Source organism: Asterias amurensis, chromosome 3 (genome assembly GCF_032118995.1).
Source record: "Asterias amurensis chromosome 3, ASM3211899v1".
NCBI classification, from domain to species: Eukaryota; Metazoa; Echinodermata; class Asteroidea; order Forcipulatida; family Asteriidae; genus Asterias; species Asterias amurensis.
This window is the reverse complement of record NC_092650.1, coordinates 19,573,545-19,593,058: the sequence shown is the minus strand read 5'-3', so window position 1 is coordinate 19,593,058 and position 19,514 is coordinate 19,573,545. Positions and strand designations below refer to the sequence as shown.

Here is a 19,514-nt window from a genome sequence, read left to right as displayed (position 1 = left end):
GTTTACTCATGCATACAACAAATGATTTAATAAATCATAAAATAATTCATTCAGCAAACACAAACCGAGTGCAATTGATCATCATATCACTATCAATTTTGTAAGCTGACAAAAGGCCAATTCCTGCGCAGCCTAATTTTCATAACCTCACATAAGTGACCAGTGCTCACCCAGGCATACATTATTTTCGCAGTTTTTGGTGTCATATAAAAGTTGAGACCATAAGCTATCCATACATCCAAACCGTTTCCCCGAGAATCGTATATTTGTCATTCTGCAGGCATTTCAAAAGTGTATAGTCTTTTTTGAGACACATTACCTGCTTAGCGACACTGGACACTATTGGTAATTGCCAAAGACCATGCAGTCTTCTCACTTGGTGTATTAAACATGCATAAAACAAAAATCCTGTGAAAATTGGAACTTAATTGGTTGTTGAAACTGTGAGAGAATAATACAGAACACCCTTGTCGCACAAGTTGCGTGCTTTCAGATGCTTGAATTTGAGACCTCAGCTGAGTTCTCCGAGTTCTTCAATTCAAATATTTCAGTGAGAAATTACCTCTTTCTCTGAGCCGTTTGTCACAATGTTTTATATTATCAACACCTTTCCATTGCTCGTTAAAGCAAGTTATGCTAACAAATATCTTGAGTAATAGTGTCTAAGGGCCTTTAAACTTGTTTACTCCCTTTCTAGCATGATCATAGCCCCCCACCCCCAAACAATCAAGTGAACTATGGACATAATACACACAATAACTTTCTAAAATGGGACAAATTAAATCCACAGCTATCTCCAACCCCCTGGAGTTAGGGTTTGAGGTCACTGGTGGGAGCCAATTGAAAGTCTTTGCAATAAATCCAGTCTTAACCATTATGGGAACCATGCATTTCAGTTCCTTGCAAATTCACCTCCATAAGTTTTAGTGATTGCATGCGGCTGAACCTGAAAATTAATTAAGAACTCATCCCAACTTGTTTTTTGCTCTTCGGAGGAAGCAGGCTCACATAGTAATTACCATATATACATGTAAATAATATAATGGTAATCATTATGTCAGTACAGTTTTGTTTTACACTATTGGTAATTGTCAAAACCTAGCCTTCACAGTTGGTGTATCTCAACATATGCATAAAATAACAAACCTATGCAAATTTGAGCTCAATCGGTCATTGAAGTTGCGAGATAATAATGAAAGAAAAAACACCCTTGTCACAAGTTCTAAATCTGAGGTCTCGAAATCAAATTCGTGGAAAATTACTTCTTTTTCGAAAACTATGGCACTTCAGAGGGAGCCGTTTCTCACAATGTTTTGTACCATCAACCTCTCCCCATTACTCGTCATCAAGAAAGGTTTTATGCCAATAATTATTTTGAGTAAATACCAAGTGTCCACTGCCTTTAACAGTATAGTGACTGAACAACTTTATTTTGCCTTTGCCAAGCAGACTTGATACAAATGTCATATCCTCTAATTATTTGCGACAAACCCTCTTCCCATCCTTTTACCGTTTGACAATGCAACCTCGGAATGTACAGTTATAGGAAGTCATGTCTACCACCAAGCAATGATTAGAGGCGACAAAATGGAAAATAATGTCAGGTTGCACTCAACTTCCCACACCACAACTGAACTGTGATATACAAAAAAATATGATGTGTTTTGTCGTGGCGGGCTATCTAGGTCACCAGTCCCAAGCTTTGGTGTAAACAAACGAGCAACTCAAACACAAACAAAAAAACAGAGAATTTTTTTTTTTACACGACGTTTATTAACTGAACATTTATAATAAATGTTATAACTCAAAATGAATCTTTTAACAAATTCATAAGTCAAAGCTGAATCTTTTCCCTGTGAAAACAATTTTTAAAATAAAACAAGAGTTGTTTTTATTACGAGTGGTGTTATTTAATATACAAATATAACATGGTTTGAGGGTGACTAGTCGATATTAGCTCCCCGAGATATTGGAAGTTGACAAACGAAACTAATTTGCCAACTTCAAATACCGAGGGGAGCTCATATCGCAGAGTCACCCGAAATAAACCATGTTATATTTGTTTCACTATACTTCATACATCAGTTACCGGAATACGAGTACGGAGCAAGGGAAAATGACAACTGTGAAATAAAATGCACATGACAAGTTTTTCCATGCGTTGCGAGGTCGCTAGAGAGAGCACTGTTCGTGTGCATGTGTACAAAACTGTTCCACGACCGTACAGCACATGAAAGGTAGAATAGCTCCGGGCGACCCAGGCGCTATTCTACTTGTCATGCGTATTTACCACTTGGATGAATACCCACGTGCACACTTAGTAATTAGCAAAATAAACACGTGGTATGTGATGATGAATGAACCAATGAGAACTCTACTCTCATTATGTATGAGGTATAGTGATACAGTATATGATTCTGGGAATGACCCAACCCACTACGCTACCCTCAATCAAGTGATTTCTGATCCTGTAACTGGGAGTAGAAATAATATACAAAATAAATTTCTAAAATGTGTCAAATGAAACAGCCATCTCTAACCACCTGGTAAAAACCCCTCAAAAACATATGGGCATATGTGAATATGCAATAAACCCAGTTTTAAGCATGTGAGAACCATGAAGGGCCTTAAAAATTCACATCCTCTCTTTGAATTTAGTGATTGTTGGAGACTGTTGCCGTAAATAAACTACAAATTAATCCCACCCCATCTTGTATTTGGAGCAAGCAAACTACTTCTTAAAACCAACTAAATGTAAAAATTATAAACTGCAATGAATTCTTCACCACCACCAGAGGGCGCTAATTGGGCAGCATAAAGACCTTATCGCAAACACTCGGTATGCATGCATCCTGGAATGACGTGCATGCTGATCTAGCTAGCGATTAAGTTTGATCACTAGATACACGACCAGCATGCACCTGATTCAATGGTTGGCACTTGCGCAATGGTTATTTGCGAAAAGGTCTATTGTTATGCATTTATGTGGTAATTATTATTTCAGTATATTGATAGCGCTGCTTAGCGGCCATTTTTGTGCTTACTGAGCGATTTCCATTTCAATGCAAATGACGTAACAATGCCAATACATGGTAACCGTGCAAAATGGTCGCCCAATTTTTCTGCTAACCTGTGAAATACGCTTGCACCTTAGCAAACGTTTCTGCAACAGTAAGCTCAAAAATGTGCTTACCGTTAAGCAGCGCTATGAAATCGAGCCAAGGTTACACTTGACTTCCCACAGGGCCACACCACAATCGATCTGTGATATTCAAGAAGGCACGTAAGACACACCCACACTAGACTTGTGGACAAGTCATCAATGTTTGTCTCAGTCAGAGTGTTAACAGCTCGAGAATACTCTCACAAGACTCACAAGAGCAGTTAACTCGAGCATAGAGCATGCATGGTGAAAATTATTTAACGACTTGTCCACAAGCCTCCAACATTACTACACCAAAAAGGTCTGAAATGCATGAAATTGAAAGTCAACATTTGAATAAGTTTGTTCGATTTCTTTCTACTGGTGTTTCTTTGTCTTTTAATTATAAACTAGCCTAACGACTTATTATCAAATATCATAAATTGAGAGAATAGATTCCTTGGCTCAAATTCACAAAACACAAAGATTAACTTTTAAGACGCGTTGTCAGTATTACCATAGTGATTGTATTGCGACATCACAGTTTGCTTTCATCTTTAAAATGAGTTGTCAGTATTACCATAATGATTTGTATGGTGACATCACAGCTTGCAAAAGCGACTACAAGTGATTTGCAGTTTAAGATAAATCTTGTCTTAGCTACCGGGGTCCTTCTTTTATAATTGATTATTTATTGATCTCAAATTCTTCTCTTGTGATTATAGTCAGTGATTTTAGTCAGGAATGTTGGTTAATCTCAATGGGTGCATATTTTGGAACGCAGTTTCTACTTTTAGGCATCTCTAAGCCTCCTCTTGATCTTCCTCCTCCTCGTCAAACTCTCCCTCCTCCTCAGCGGTGGCATCCTGGTACTGCTGGTACTCAGACACCAAGTCGTTCATGTTGCTCTCAGCCTCAGTGAACTCCATCTCATCCATACCCTCACCAGTGTACCAATGCAAGAAAGCCTTACGCCTGAACATAGCGGTGAACTGCTCAGAGATGCGCTTGAACAGCTCCTGGATGGCAGTGCTGTTACCGATGAAAGTACCAGACATCTTAAGACCACGTGGTGGGATGTCACAGACGGCAGTCTTCACGTTGTTAGGGATCCATTCAACGAAGTAGCTGCTGTTCTTGTTCTGGACATTCAGCATCTGCTCATCAACCTCCTTCATGGACATGCGACCACGGAAGATGGCAGCCACTGTGAGGTAGCGACCATGACGAGGATCGCATGCAGCCATCATGTTCTTGGCATCAAACATCTGTTGTGTCAGCTCAGGAACGGTCAATGCCCGGTACTGCTGGCTGCCTCTGCTGGTCAGGGGAGCAAAGCCAGGTATAAAGAAGTGGAGACGGGGGAAGGGGACCATGTTGACAGCCAACTTACGGAGATCAGCATTGAGCTGGCCAGGGAACCTTAGACAAGTGGTAACACCACTCATGGTGGCAGACACGAGATGGTTGAGATCACCGTATGTTGGGGTGGTCAACTTCAGTGTACGAAAGCAAATGTCATAAAGGGCCTCGTTGTCAATGCAGAATGTCTCATCTGTGTTTTCTACAAGCTGATGGACAGAGAGAGTGGCATTGTACGGCTCTACAACAGTATCAGATACTTTGGGTGATGGTACAACACTGAAAGTGATCATGATGCGGTCTGGATACTCTTCACGGATCTTGCTAATGAGGAGTGTTCCCATGCCTGAACCAGTGCCTCCACCGAGGGAGTGGGTAAGTTGGAAACCCTGCAGATAAGAAATGAACGAAAGTTAATCTCCATTTTTTCCTTAAATACACTGGACACTATTGGTAACTGTCAAAGACCAGTCTTCTCACTTGGTTTATCTCAAAATGTGCATTAAATAACAAACCTGAGAAAATTTGAGCTCATTTGGTCATCAAAGTTACAAGATGATGGGTCATTCCGTGTCAAGTCAACCCAAAACCCTTCCCTCTTCAAATTTCTTCCAAATTTTGTAAATCGGGTAATTGTGGCCCCAACAAGCTCAAAAACTTAAATTTTAGCTCCATACGATAAAGGTTTTTTGTGGTACAGCATGCTCTTTCTCGTTGATTTTGGTCAAAATGCGCCTGACCTCCGATATTCAAACAACCATAAATCGGGTCAAATTGGTTAATATTGATGTCTTTGGGAAGGAACTCGCATTTAAGCTTTCCAAATCTGACATTATTTTGTAGTAGGAACATGTTTAGATTTTTGATAAACTTTTGACCTGTACTTTGACCTTGAATTTGACTTTGTGGATCACGTGACCTGGCGATGAAATTCAGTGAAAATTAACCCCCATGTTTTCTCCACAAAATAAAGAATTTAGAGATATAATATTTTTTAGTTTCTTTCAAGCTCCAATCACAGTTGTCCTACTTGCTTATTTCTGGGCAAAGTACATGTACATTACATATATGGACAAATCACAAGTACATGTGTGTTGAAGATGGTAGGGTTTAACCCATGGGGTGATATGACACGAAATGACCCAATAATGAAAGAAAAATAACCCTTGTCACACGAAGTTGTGTGCTTTCAGATGCTCGATTTTGAGACCTAAAAATCTAATTCTGAGGTCTCAAAACCATAATTAGTGGAAAATTACTTCTTTCTCGAAAACTACATTACTTCAGAGGGAGCCGTTTCTCACAAAGTTTTGTACTATCAACAGCTCCCCATTACTCGTTACCAAGAAACGTTTTATGCTAATAATTATTTTGAGTAATTACCAATAGTGTCCACTGCCTTCAATGTATTGATTTATTTACATGTTTATGATCAATGATTAACAAAATTACTTGAAGCAAACTTCAAGCTGGTTTTTTATTGGCCCCACTTTCATGTCCTTTAATTTTGTTAAGCGAAACACAAAGCGCATTCTCTACGGGTAGGGCCCAATTTCATAAAACAAGCAGCCGTTTTGTGCTTACGGAGCGTCCCTTAGCAGAATTTCTACTTTATAGAAAGCTTTCTTTATTTTACAAAGCTGTTTACCAATCAATGGCTAATGCTGACTTACCCGCGGTTAGCACATGAGTGACGTTACAATGGTGAACGTGCATGCGCGCCCAGAAATGTTCTGCTAACTTGAGAAATCATGGTGAAATACCAGTCTGCTACAGTACCACTAAACAGCTTTATGAAATTTGCCCTGGTGGGGGAAATTAAACCAAATTAATATGTCACTTACTGTGGTAACCATCTAATTGTATTTTACATGTCAGATTAAATAGCCATATAATTTTGATAACACCATTGCTCCAACTGGCACCGCCGACGTCATGATTTTATTCTTGTCATTCCGAAATGCCCACGCTCATTAGGTAAATCATGGGAAGGAATTCAAAAAGGACATTGACAAATTCTTATCTGAAAATCTTTTTTCAAGTTTTCTTTATTTAATCATCCAAAACACTAGCGGTACCTCTAAGCTAAGAGTTAAGTACACATTTATCTGGTTTTAACAGCATACCTGCCCATAGGGTATGTGCTTTCGATCGTTATAATTTTAACAAGAAAATAATAAAAAATTAAAATTACCTGCAGACAGTCACAACCCTCAGCCTCCTTGCGTACTACATCAAGAACGGAGTCGACAAGCTCAGCGCCCTCTGTGTAGTGACCCTTTGCCCAGTTGTTTCCAGCTCCACTCTGTCCAAAAACGAAGTTGTCTGGTCTGAAGATCTGTCCGAATGGTCCAGATCGGACAGAGTCCATCGTGCCTGGCTCCAAGTCAACGAGTACGGCTCTTGGTACATATTTGCCACCTGTGGCCTCATTGTAGTACACGTTGATTCTCTCCAACTGCAAGTCGGAGTCTCCATGGTAAGTGCCGGTGGGGTCTATGCCATGTTCATCAGAGATCACTTCCCAGAACTGTAAAAAAAAAAAAAAAAAAAAAAGGGAAAGTTGTATAGCTGCATGAATTAATTGTTAAGAACATTAACATGCAAATTACAATAATAGTAATTTTCCATGTTTCAGTACTATGATTGGCCTATGCTTGGTGTACTCTATGATTGGCCTACGCCCTGTACATGCTGCAGTGAACGATTTCGCCTGTATCGCATTGCAATTTGCGATGCAATTTTGATGATTTGCTATGCAATTTTAAAAAGTGCATCGCAAATTTTGCGATCCAACTTGCGATGCATATTTTGCAACATTTATGCTTGATACAAAAATATTGATTTTTTATTTAAAACCATTCATATTTAATTTTCACGATGCTAAATTAAAGGAACACGTTGCCTTGGATCGGACGAGTTGGTCTATACAATGATCTACACAAACATGCCTCGAATTTGCGTGGTTTTCCTTTTACTTTACGAACAAACACGGTCAGTTATTATGGGAGTCAAAAATTTGACCCCCATAAATGGCCACTCGTGTTAGTCGACGAGGTAAAAGGAAAACCGTGCAACTTCGAGGCATGTTTGTGTGGATCATTGTATTCTACTTTTACAACATCTTTCTAACCATATGCATTTTATAACAAACGGTTACAAACGCTTTTCAAAGACCAACTCGATCAATCCAAGGCTACGTGTTCCCTAAATAAGAAATCACCGCTGACAACTAACGTTTTTTTCCGTGATGTTGAATACTTTTTACACAGTGCTCTGGTAGTAGAGCAAAATTGACCAATGAAAATATTCGTTATGCGCTACATGGAAATTCAACAGCCAATAGAAACACATGTCTCTGAGACTGTGGCTTTTCACCCCCTCAGGCATTGGACGAACCAGACTATGCGTACATGCATGACATGTACTTTGTACATGTACATGTGTACATGGTTGTTTTGAGATACAGTCACACACGTGGTGTGTGGATTTGTTTATTCTGAGCGACGGTGACTTGGGATTTTATAACTAAACTGATGTTTTCTACTTGGAAAGTAAGAACAAACTGTTGTTTATTTTAGATTAAGAAATCTGCAAGGTATATTAAATCGTTTAAACTGGGGTTTTTTTTTTTCTGACAATGGAGGTGAAGAAATGCAAGAACTTTGATCTATTTTTGTTTAGTCGTGTGAAGATACATCGCTTCACTATTGAGTCCTGCTAGTGCTGTGCAAAATAATACTTTTGCGATGATCGCAGTACGTAACCCTCCCTCTCCAACTGAATATCATCGGTTTAAAAACAATATACATGTAGTTCATGTTGTTCCCTTTATTATAGAGTTGGTTTTAAAGTTGTCTCCTAATTTTGCACACATTTATTATCCTTTCATTTTCAAAGTTTCAAACTTGTGTCTGCAAACTTGTGTCCACGTTGATTTTCATCTAATATTGTGAATTTCTTTTGCGTTAAATTGTCCAAATATAAAGTACATGTGTTGATGAATGGAGGTAGAAAAAGTATTTTACCATTTCAATTCAATTTTAAGACCTCCCCCACCCCCCCCCCCCCCACCCTATCTCATTTATAAATTAACCCGATGCAAATTTATTACAAATTTAAGGCTGATTTTGGTGTGTTTATTTTATATTTAACCAAGTCTAGACAATGAAACTTGTTGGATAAATAAACAACAATTTGATGGTTATTGCGCCGTCCTTAACCAGTTGACACTGGGTGTCCTGTTAGCACACAGATTCGTACTGGGAGATGTCACTTCTTTTTTTTTTCCTTTTTTTCACAACAAAACCAATTAAAGTAACAGGCTAGGCCCTTTGTTTGACAGCATTTAACTTAAATTTCCCTTTAAGACCAGGGGTCGAAATTGCCACTAGCCCGCTAGCCCGGGACTACCAGATTTACAGCCGGGCTACTCATTTTTCCAGTTTGATAGCCCGACGGGCTAGTGGAAAAATAATGCAAAAATCATCATCACAAACAATAAAGAACTATGTTATTGGTGTATTGTAAAGTTTGAGCCGTGACGCGAGACATAATGTGTCTTTCGGGCTACCAAAATCTAATCAGGGCTACTAAAAATTATTGGTCACTAGCCCTGCTGACTACCATGGAAATACACTTAATTTCGACCCCTGAAGACCTTAAACCCGTTGCGCAAATTTACGTATCTGCAATTTAAAGCCATTGGACACTTTTGGTACAGAAACAACAAAAAAAGTTCACAGATTTATAAATAATTTACAGGGTTTACAGAAGGTAATGGTGAAAGATTTCTCTTGAAATATTATTCCATGAAATGCTTTACTTTTTGAGAAAACATTAAAACAATATCAATTCTCGATAGCGAGAATTACGATTTATTTTGAACACATGTCATGACACGGCGAAACGTGCAGAAACCAAGGGTGGGTTTTCCCGTTATTTTCTCCCGACTCCGATGACCGATTGAGCCTAAATTTTCACAGGTTTGTTATTTTATATAAGTTGTGATACACGAAGTGTGGGACTTAGACAACACTGTTTACCGAAAGTGTCCAATGGCTTTAAGAATTTTTTGAATTTGCTATGCAAAATTTATGGACTGCTATGCAAAATTTTGAGTTTGTTATACACAAAAAAATTTGCAGTTTTGCTATGCAAAAATTTTGGACGAAATCGTTCCCTTGTGCTGTACAGTATCATGTCACCACTTTCTAATTTTTTTATTTTTTTTTAATTGATGTTGGACTACACTTCCCTTTTTCAATATTCCTTGAGCAATAGCTTTAACGCGTATTTCACGCGCGAGCAGATGGTATCTCTTGCGCAAATGTGCCTAACTATGACCTTATTTAAACTTTCAAAAGGAACTAAAAAATGGAGTGTAATCACGGTAATAATATAGCAAGCAGCGTTGTCAAGACGACATAGACCCTGATAATTGCATTTTTATTCACATGATTTTGACACTTTTGTGGCCAACTCTGAATCCTTTCGGCCGTCGGGAGGCGTTATCACAACCACACTTACATGGATGTCGGACACTTCGTACCTTTGCCACTTCATACCCTGGACACTTTGTTCCTTTGTACCGTGGACGGGGTACGAAGTGACCATCAGCTGAGTCACCAATTCGTACTCTCAGCCGAGTCACTTCACACGTTGATTAAATTAATAATACATAAGTAATTATAATCTTTGTTTGAATATGTGAATCATTTTTAATGTGAAATTAATATTTTGTATAAGTTAATTACCGCAAAGGACAACGTCTTCTGCCAAGGTTTTTTGCAAATATTTTATTAAAGTCAAACAATCACGCAATCGTCAAAATTGGTTCCAACAAAATAGTAACAGATGGTTTGATCTGCTTTTATTTCATAATCATCCGATCACAAAGCACAAAATAATCATAAACGATGCAGAAATCCCGAATTAGTACAAAGGTAGGAAGTGTCTCGTGAGAAGGTATGAAGTGTCTTGTAAGAAGGTACGAAGTGTCCAAGGTACGAAGTGTCCAAAGTCATTTCGTACCTTGAAAAGGTACGAAGCGTCCAGGGTATGAAGTGGCAAAGGCACGAAGTGTCCTGACACCCACTACCATAAGTGGGGCTTCTCCCTTTGGTTGGTCTTGGGGTCATGTCTGTATGCATTTTGTGAGCCCTTCTGGACAGGAAATGATATAATTTGACCTAAATTAGGTTGGTGAGATCTTACTCTATGGTGAGATAAAGTGTTGGCATGCTGCAGAAAATTAACGCCTAAATTTTAGGGGTTAATTTTCTGCAGCATGCCAACACTTTATTAGGCTAAAAGTAAAAAGCACGCCCTCCCTGTGCCCCCCCCTGTCCACACACACAAAAATACTGGCTGCCTGTGTTTTCAAACTCCTGTCAAAAAGCTCGATATTCAAAACCAATCTTGGCATCTGCAACAATTGACTACATTCTATTATTCAACTTAACACGTTTATGAAGAATATTGATCATAAACTTAGCTGTCCCAAATAACTTTTTTTATAGGCTGTAGGGAGACTGTGTAGGGAGACTTGTGTACTGGCACTATTTGTTTATCATGGCGGGCGGTTAACAGTTACTTTTTTTTAAGTGCAAAAAATAGTTAATGGCCTGACGTTTCGACCCTGTAGCAGAGTCTTTCTCGAAGTCTAAAATAAAAGTAAAATTCGTATTCAAAATTTTGTTAAAAGGCACAAAAAAATAGTTTAAAAGCCAGCAGAGTCTTTGTCGAGTCTTCCAGAAAGACTCTGCTATTGCTGCTGAACTGTGCTAGTGCTGCTACTGTCGAAACGTCAGGCTCATAACCTTTTATAGCATTTCCCTCCATTTAGGTTTGTAAAAATAAGTTTGCGATCAGCTAATTCTATTTTTCTCATTTTTGCAACATTACAATCAATTCCATCTAACAAAATCCACAAATAATTTCTTGATATTTACCTTCGCACCGATCTGGTTGCCGCACTGACCAGCTTGGAGATGGACAATTTCACGCATGTCAATGAAGAAAGATAGGTAACTTGGCAATTTAGTTAGAGTCAAACGTACGGTTTCTGTCGTAGGATGGAGAGTATAGCAGAAAGGCTGGCTGGGCGGGTATATGTTTTACGTGGTGTGTGACGACGTTATATAGAATTGTGTGGATGCGCGCGCGGTGTTGTGGTAGTAGCCAAGGGTGGTGTGATGACAACTCCAAACCCAACCTCGTTCTCAGTAGTGTACGATCTCACCGCGCCTTTTTTGTTTTCTCTCGATCCCACGGCATTGATCCATTTCGGGCTAGACTTCACACACACGCAGGAGCGCGCTGGTCAAAATTCAACATCATTATTTTTATTTCTAAATTCCTCAATCAACAATGTAAATACAATGCATCAAAATGATACAAGAAATTTAGGAATGTGGGGGCACCGCCAAGAACCATATAAGCCTCCATGAGCCAAGTGAAGTACAGCTCGGAGTACCCATCAATCACAATAGAACAACGTCGGATTCAAAAAACTCTTCCTAACTTAAGACTAATCTTACGACTTAGGACGAGTCCCAACCCTGCACTGTAGCATGCAGACCCTAAGATTAATCCTAAATTAGGTTCGAGATAAGACGAGTCATAACTCAGCCATTTTCAATTCGATTCAATTCAATAAAACGTTTGTTCCATACTCTTTTAGAAAAAAAAGCAATTGTGAGAATTAAACAGTACACAGAAATTTAACGAATCTAAAGTGCATTGAATTATACAAAACAATATAATCTAAAATCAAATAATAAATTAATAACTAGGAATAACTACGTACAAGACAGGAGCGAGAGCATGAGGCTGTTAGATAAGACGTGGCCGGCTTGTATAGGCAACAGCCTTTACAGAGTAAACAAACAAACAAATAAACAAACAAACAAACAAACAAACATCGAAGGAGAAATAAGGACAATACAATTACACAATGACAATAGAAAATGCTATGACAAAATACAAAGAATATTAAACCAGTGCAGGCTAACTGAAGACGACTGGACAAAATAGCATAATAAGTGAAGAGAAAAGCTATGTTACATAGTGGGAGAGGAGGACTCTCGTTTAAATGCGATTTAGGGTGACCATTATACATAAAAAATAATATGATTCATTTGAAATAAAAGTATTGCGTCTAAATACGTCCGTTGCGCGCATCCCAAACGCCCGTTCAACACGCCTCCTACCGCCATGCCAGTAACCAATCATCATCAACAGTTGATTTCAAATGCTTCGCTTCCAGGGGTCAGTGACGACATATAACTACGGCGCGCTGCATGCCAAAGATAGCGAGGCTGCTCACAAGTGGAGCTAGTACACGCATGCGCTTCAATGATGACCCCTGTGCAAAACAAAATAGACCCGCTGTATCTCAAATTTCATGCTTTAAAGAGATGCATACTAACTTAACCATTATTAAACAAATAAAATAGGTTTTTCGTTAACGTGTGTCATACAAGAATGCCGAAATTAATAAACTTAATATGAACAGATGAACTTCGACAAACATCACACCCGTTGCCATGCCCTCAACAACTGATTAGTTGGTTGCCGGTCACAACTAACGATAAACCTATGTTGGGTCGCGAACCTGTGAAAATCAGTCCACACAAGTTGGCGTTTAACAATACAGTCATCAGTTTATCCGTCCGCCATACGTAGACAATGCGTGTTATTTTCAAGGTGGCGGTCGGTATGTAAACAAAAACAGTTGCTATGATCTAAATGGAATGCTACCATGGAGGTTCGTCGAAAGCGGTGTTTTCTTCGATAGACTAAAATCCGGATTTGGCGTTCAAACATGGGACATGGTCTCAAATAAAACTGATGAGAGTCACTTCGGCCGGTACAGAGGCTAATAAATATAATAAAATGTAACATGTACATGTACTTGGTTTTAACAAAATAATTCCCGGACCCTCACCTGCCCTGCCTTCTTTATGCGATGTGCGTCTGGAAAAAAACATTTTTTTCACGTTTTTTTCTTTTTTTTTTGTTCTGCTGCTATATTTTGGTTGTATACCCCTTCCGCACCGATAAAATGTCTTCAGTCGTCTGTTCATTTTTGGCCAAAAAGCCAAACTCACAAAATTTCACAGAAAATCTCAAAATTTTTGTTGTATACCCCTTCCGCACTGATGAATGTCTTCAGTAGTCCGTTCTATATAAATTAGGACCATAAAATCACCAGAAATATTTTGACCCCCAAATCTGAAATTTTGACCATGCCGGCATGGTAGATGTTTTTCATTTTGGCCCAAAAGTCCAAACTCGCAAAATTCTCTATAAATCAAAAATTTTGGTTGTACAAATGTATACCCCTTCCGCACCGATAAAATGTCTTCAGTAGTCTGTTCTATATCATTTGGGACCATAAAAATCAACAGAAAATGTTTGACCCAAAATCTGAAATTTTTACCATGCCGGCATGGCAGATTTTTTTTCATTTTGGGCCAAAATGCCAAACTCACAAAATTCACAGAAAATCTCAAAGTTTTGGTTGTATCACTCGTGCGCCCTCTAGTTCTTATATATACCTCTATGTATAGCGCCGTATATGTACATATACATGTACCATGACATCCTGGCCGATATATTGCACAGGGTACCCCCCCCCCCCCCAAAAAAAAGGGGGAAATATTCCCATAGTTCAATAGTACATGTACAATTGAAGGAAATACATGTAGTTCGTTCCCACACTAACTCTTATCATCTTGAACAGAAGTCCCACCCCCCCCCCACAAAAATAATAATCACAATCCCCACAATTGATATTCCCAGAATAGACATTGAGGGGGGGGGGGGGGGGGTGCACAGAGCCAGACAATTGGCAGGTCTGCTCCATTGTCGCAAGCTTGATTATCCCAATGTTTATAATGTATATACAAGTATGTTTAAACTAAACGAGTATTACAAAAAGCATCAACAAGACTTTCTGAAGTTATCCGTCAGTTTCATGCATTCTTTTCCAAATGACATGCTGAAACCTTGTATAAATTTACATACATAAGGAAACAAACAAAATGACAAAATAAAATTCAAAATATGCGTATTTCAATTTGTTGGATTGTTATTTATTTTTCCAATTTGTAATACAAAATAGACATCTTTAATAGACTTGTCTTTCTTTAAGATTAATTACAATGAAGTTTTATGTTCACTTTCAGGATCATCATGCAAATCGTTTATTTCATAACTAAAGAAGCTTCAACATGAGAAAATGTTTTCAAAAATGTACCAGTAAACTGGTAAAAAAATCACCAACTGCTGTTGGAACAAATATTTAAACTTGAATAATTTTGATGTTGTAACAAACAGCTTGTTGCAAAAGTTAAATTAACAGATTGGCGGGTTTCCTTTTTGGAACCATGCCAAATAACTTTGTTAAAACTTTAACGTTTAACTTCCAAAGTATTAAGAAATACATGATGATGAAAATGAGTGCTGCATTTATTTAGTTGTGGAATGCAATTGCTGCACATAGATCTGTTGAAAATTCCTCTGAAAGATTTGCTAGTTTGGCAAAACCCTAGTTTGGTTTTAAAATATTTCTATGAGACAATAATTTGATGAATGTTCAGTGAGAAGAGTGTTTGTTTAAGCCTCCTCTTGCTCTTCCTCCTCCTCATCGAACTCTCCCTCCTCCTCAGCGGTGGCATCCTGGTACTGCTGGTACTCAGACACCAAGTCGTTCATGTTGCTCTCAGCCTCAGTGAACTCCATCTCGTCCATACCCTCACCAGTGTACCAATGCAAGAAAGCCTTACGCCTGAACATAGCGGTGAACTGCTCAGAGATACGCTTGAACAGCTCCTGGATGGCAGTGCTGTTACCGATGAAGGTACCAGACATCTTAAGACCACGTGGTGGGATGTCACAGACGGCGGTCTTCACGTTGTTAGGGATCCATTCAACGAAGTAGCTGCTGTTCTTGTTCTGGACATTCAGCATCTGCTCATCAACCTCCTTCATGGACATGCGGCCACGGAAGATGGCAGCCACTGTGAGGTAGCGACCATGACGGGGATCGCAAGCAGCCATCATGTTCTTAGCATCGAACATCTGCTGGGTCAGCTCTGGGACGGTCAAGGCACGGTACTGCTGGCTGCCTCTGCTGGTCAAGGGAGCAAAGCCAGGCATAAAGAAGTGGAGACGGGGGAAGGGGACCATGTTGACAGCCAACTTGCGGAGATCAGCATTGAGCTGGCCAGGGAACCTGAGGCAAGTGGTTACACCACTCATGGTAGCAGACACGAGATGGTTGAGATCACCGTATGTTGGGGTGGTCAGCTTCAGGGTACGGAAGCAAATGTCATAAAGGGCCTCGTTGTCGATGCAGTATGTCTCATCTGTGTTTTCTACGAGCTGATGGACAGAGAGTGTGGCATTGTACGGCTCTACAACAGTGTCAGATACTTTGGGTGATGGTACAACACTGAATGTGTTCATGATGCGGTCTGGGTATTCTTCACGGATCTTGCTGATGAGGAGTGTTCCCATGCCGGAGCCGGTGCCGCCACCAAGGGAATGTGTAAGTTGGAAACCCTGAAAATATAAAAAAAATGCATTCATTAATACTAGTACTCTTATTTGATGCAAAATATAAGTCTTGAGGCTTTAGTGAACACTTTGAATTGCACTCTTTTTTGTATAAATAATTGATAGATGTACATGGTACGCAATTATTGTACCATGGAAAATAATAAAAAATATTATTTACCTGCAGACAATCACAGCCCTCAGCCTCCTTGCGTACTACATCAAGAACGGAGTCGACAAGCTCAGCTCCCTCTGTGTAGTGACCTTTTGCCCAGTTGTTTCCAGCTCCACTCTGTCCGAAAACGAAGTTGTCTGGTCTGAAGATCTGTCCGAATGGTCCAGATCGGACAGAGTCCATTGTGCCTGGCTCCAAGTCAACGAGTACTGCTCTTGGTACATATTTGCCACCTGTGGCCTCATTGTAGTACACGTTGATTCTCTCCAACTGCAAGTCGGAGTCTCCATGGTATGTGCCGGTGGGGTCAATGCCGTGTTCATCAGAGATAACCTCCCAGAACTGGTGGTGAAAAAATTAAATAGAATGTAAGACAACTTGATTTTATTTGAAAAAAAGCATTAAAAAATATATACACAATATGATGTCATAACTTTCAAAACTTAATTGATTAAATTTGCTCAAATGCGAAATCACTAAAAATACTAATCGGTAAAAATATCCAACTGTAGGTCATAATCTATTTAACCTCGAGTCCACAGTTAATGTAAATGCCACAACAATAGGGTCATCCTACATTATACATAACTGTACTGAACAGCTGCAAGCTAAGTAGGGGTTTGCCTTGAAAAGAACCATTGTCTACTCATGACAGTTATTCAAATTACCCGCACTGACTGCTTGACATAGCCATAAAGAGCTTATCAAATTACCAGAGTGACCTTTGGTTGGTTGGGCAGCTTGTGTAGTCATTGTGTATTGTCCATGCACTTGGTATTTAAGGTACATCATGGAGTACATACACCACTACCTCCATGAGCATACACTACACACAAAGGGGAGTGGTGTCAGTCTAGCAAAATGGCTTTTCAACTTAATTTCTATTCTAGGATTTTTCTTATTCTACTACTATCTAGCTAGCTCATTCAACTTGCTTTTAAATTTAAGTTGACATGGTTGAACATAACTGAACCAACAATCAAGTAAGCTGCTAAGGCTTTACAGAACAGATTCGAGAACGACCAAACATAAATTCTTAAACTCATAAAGCATTCCTTAATAAATAGCAAATTTTCAATTTTGAATCGGCAACAAATGACAAATGAGAATACAAATTTGAAGGCCATTAACAGTAAAGAGTGGATCGAAACCGTGGTGTACATCATAAATAGAAACAAGCAATGACGCGAAAATGACTAAGATTATTGTGAGAACAATTTACACCACAATATAAATGCAATAAATAAGGTATTTTGGAGTTAAAATCAATCTAGCAATCCACTTTTGACATGACACGTATGTTGCTTTCCGCGCCTTTTTTCGAAGCGCCTGATGATCACAATTTCTTTCTTTTTAAAATTTTAGCTTTATGCAGTAGCCAGAAAATTATGCTCGCTGATTTACTCAAATAATAAAAGCTTACCTTGGCACCGATCTGGTTGCCGCACTGACCAGCTTGGAGATGGACGATTTCACGCATATTGTTTTGGGAAGATTTTTGGTTTAATTAAAATAAATAAAGTTGATCAACCACGGTTTCGTCGTCTTGTGGAGTCAGGATTCGATTGGCAAAATCCGGCCGTTGGAGCTTCTTTTAAAGAATTTTTAGGTCAGTCGTCCGCGTGGAATAAAGTAGGACGGAATGGAATTTTACGTTTATGTCATTCTAAAACTTGTTTTCAGATAGTATAAAACCTGAAAATTATTAAACAATTATTAATAACAAACTATTTGCATTCAACTTTGAATTTTTTTTACGAAAAACACTGAAATCTCATAAAAAATTGCTTAAAAAACAAGAATATTCTTCCGCATTGTCATAACGACTGAATCAGTGGTTCCCGAACTGTCATATCAATGCGTGGAGTTTAGTCGCGTACCAATGATGCCGCGCCACTGGCAACGTGGCGGTAAACAGGCACCAGGCCGGCTAGTTACCGCATTGCATACATTTAAAAACACCTTATCACCAGAGAGACGGTTGTTCGGGATTAACTTTGTACAAACAAAATGAGCGGGTTATTGACACGTCTTGAGCTTAGCAACATGACGTATGCAACCTGAAATAGCTTACATTATAAGTGTATACTTATCTTTCCTTCACAACGATAAACTTATAAATTATAGAGAATGATCATAATGAATTATTTTTCAAAATTCGAGCCTGATATAAATGATTTTTTTGCTGATTGTTGGCAGGCAATTTTCTCCAGTGTTGCTGTTAACAAATTTAAAAAGAAACTTTTAAAAAGAAACCTTGAGATATGAAATGATTTTTAAAAAACCTTATAAAAATAATTGTCATCCCTTGAATTAATCTGTTTGTCCCTGCTATATAGTTCCTTGGAAAAATAGTAGTAGTTTTTTACACCACGGTTCGCCTGTGTGCGTTGGACCAAGAGCAAGGAGAGGGTGGTCGGACTATTTTTGCGTGCATTGCTAATCATTGCGATTAGTATTTATTTGATTTCATTTGGTTTTCTTTTTGGTTATGTTCGGCTTGTCTGCGATGTGGTAGTTGTTGCTGTTGTTGACCTCGTCAGCAATTATTTTATTGTTGGTGTGATGAGGAGGGTGCTAGCTATATAGGCCCGATATCTCGAGCTTTTTGCTTCACAAGTTGCACAGTGAACAGTAAATCTTTACATTCTGCGAAATTCAACTCGCTTAATGCAAGCGCAAACCGGTGTAAAAATCATTGCCACTTTTTATTGGATTATTTGGGGTTTTTTAAGCCTTTAAATTGTTTGTTTGCATCATTACCCATATAGGGCCTTTTGGTTGGTAAGAGGTTTGCAACCTAGGGCTAATTATATTAATTTTTTGCTCATCAATTTTGAGAAGCAGAATTAGTACTGTGTCGGTTGCTGCAGATCAGAAGTGACATTGGTTTTAAATAAAGTTTAAATATTACAAACCTAAATTTCTCAATAAATAACAACGTAATGTGACCATGTTTACAAAACAATATATATAGGCATATGCTTCAATATTTTTATTTTCTGGGGTGGAATATTTTCAACACGCAACCTATATATCTTTACAGAAAATTCCTCGAAGCTATTAAATGACTAAGCAGCATTGTTGATGTGGTTTTTTAAATGCCATACACCTGTGTGCATTGACAACGTTCCAGGCAAGTGGACCTCTTTGGCAGCAATCAATATTATTGATCTCTCGTCGACCCAGCTGATCACGTGGTTTGTTGCTAGGCTAGCCATAAACAAATGGGGGCTGCCATTACGCGAGCAAGAGCTCATGGACACTGCG

At 38.8% G+C, this 19,514-nt stretch overlaps 2 protein-coding genes across 2 annotated transcripts; both read right to left on the bottom strand.

Annotated features, from left to right (window-relative positions):
• Positions 1-3,524: 3,524 nt before the first annotated feature.
• On the bottom strand, positions 3,525-11,669 carry LOC139934468 (tubulin beta chain-like). Its single transcript, XM_071928714.1, has 3 exons — positions 11,458-11,669; positions 6,699-7,034; positions 3,525-4,893 (listed from the first exon to the last, which is right to left on the bottom strand). The coding sequence occupies exons 1-3, from the start codon at positions 11,512-11,514 to the stop codon at positions 3,946-3,948; spliced, it is 1,341 nt and encodes a 446-aa protein (XP_071784815.1). The 5' UTR covers positions 11,515-11,669; the 3' UTR covers positions 3,525-3,945.
• A 2,907-nt stretch (positions 11,670-14,576) lies between these two features.
• On the bottom strand, positions 14,577-17,827 carry LOC139935470 (tubulin beta chain-like). Its single transcript, XM_071930097.1, has 3 exons — positions 17,668-17,827; positions 16,251-16,586; positions 14,577-16,075 (listed from the first exon to the last, which is right to left on the bottom strand). Exons 1-3 carry the CDS (start codon positions 17,722-17,724, stop codon positions 15,128-15,130), a joined length of 1,341 nt encoding a protein of 446 aa, XP_071786198.1. The 5' UTR covers positions 17,725-17,827; the 3' UTR covers positions 14,577-15,127.
• Positions 17,828-19,514: the final 1,687 nt, after the last annotated feature.

Coding starts and splice junctions, on each gene's coding strand:
- LOC139934468 (XM_071928714.1), bottom strand. CDS start 11,514: ATGCGTGAAATTGTCCATCTCCAAGCTGGTCAGTGCGGCAACCAGATC. Junction 7,035..11,457: donor GCAACCAGATCGGTGCGAAG/GTAAATATCAAG, acceptor TTTTTTTTACAG/TTCTGGGAAGTGATCTCTGA. Junction 4,894..6,698: donor AGGGTTGTGACTGTCTGCAG/GTAATTTTAATT, acceptor TCTTATCTGCAG/GGTTTCCAACTTACCCACTC.
- LOC139935470 (XM_071930097.1), bottom strand. CDS start 17,724: ATGCGTGAAATCGTCCATCTCCAAGCTGGTCAGTGCGGCAACCAGATC. Junction 16,587..17,667: donor GCAACCAGATCGGTGCCAAG/GTAAGCTTTTAT, acceptor TTTCACCACCAG/TTCTGGGAGGTTATCTCTGA. Junction 16,076..16,250: donor AGGGCTGTGATTGTCTGCAG/GTAAATAATATT, acceptor TTATATTTTCAG/GGTTTCCAACTTACACATTC.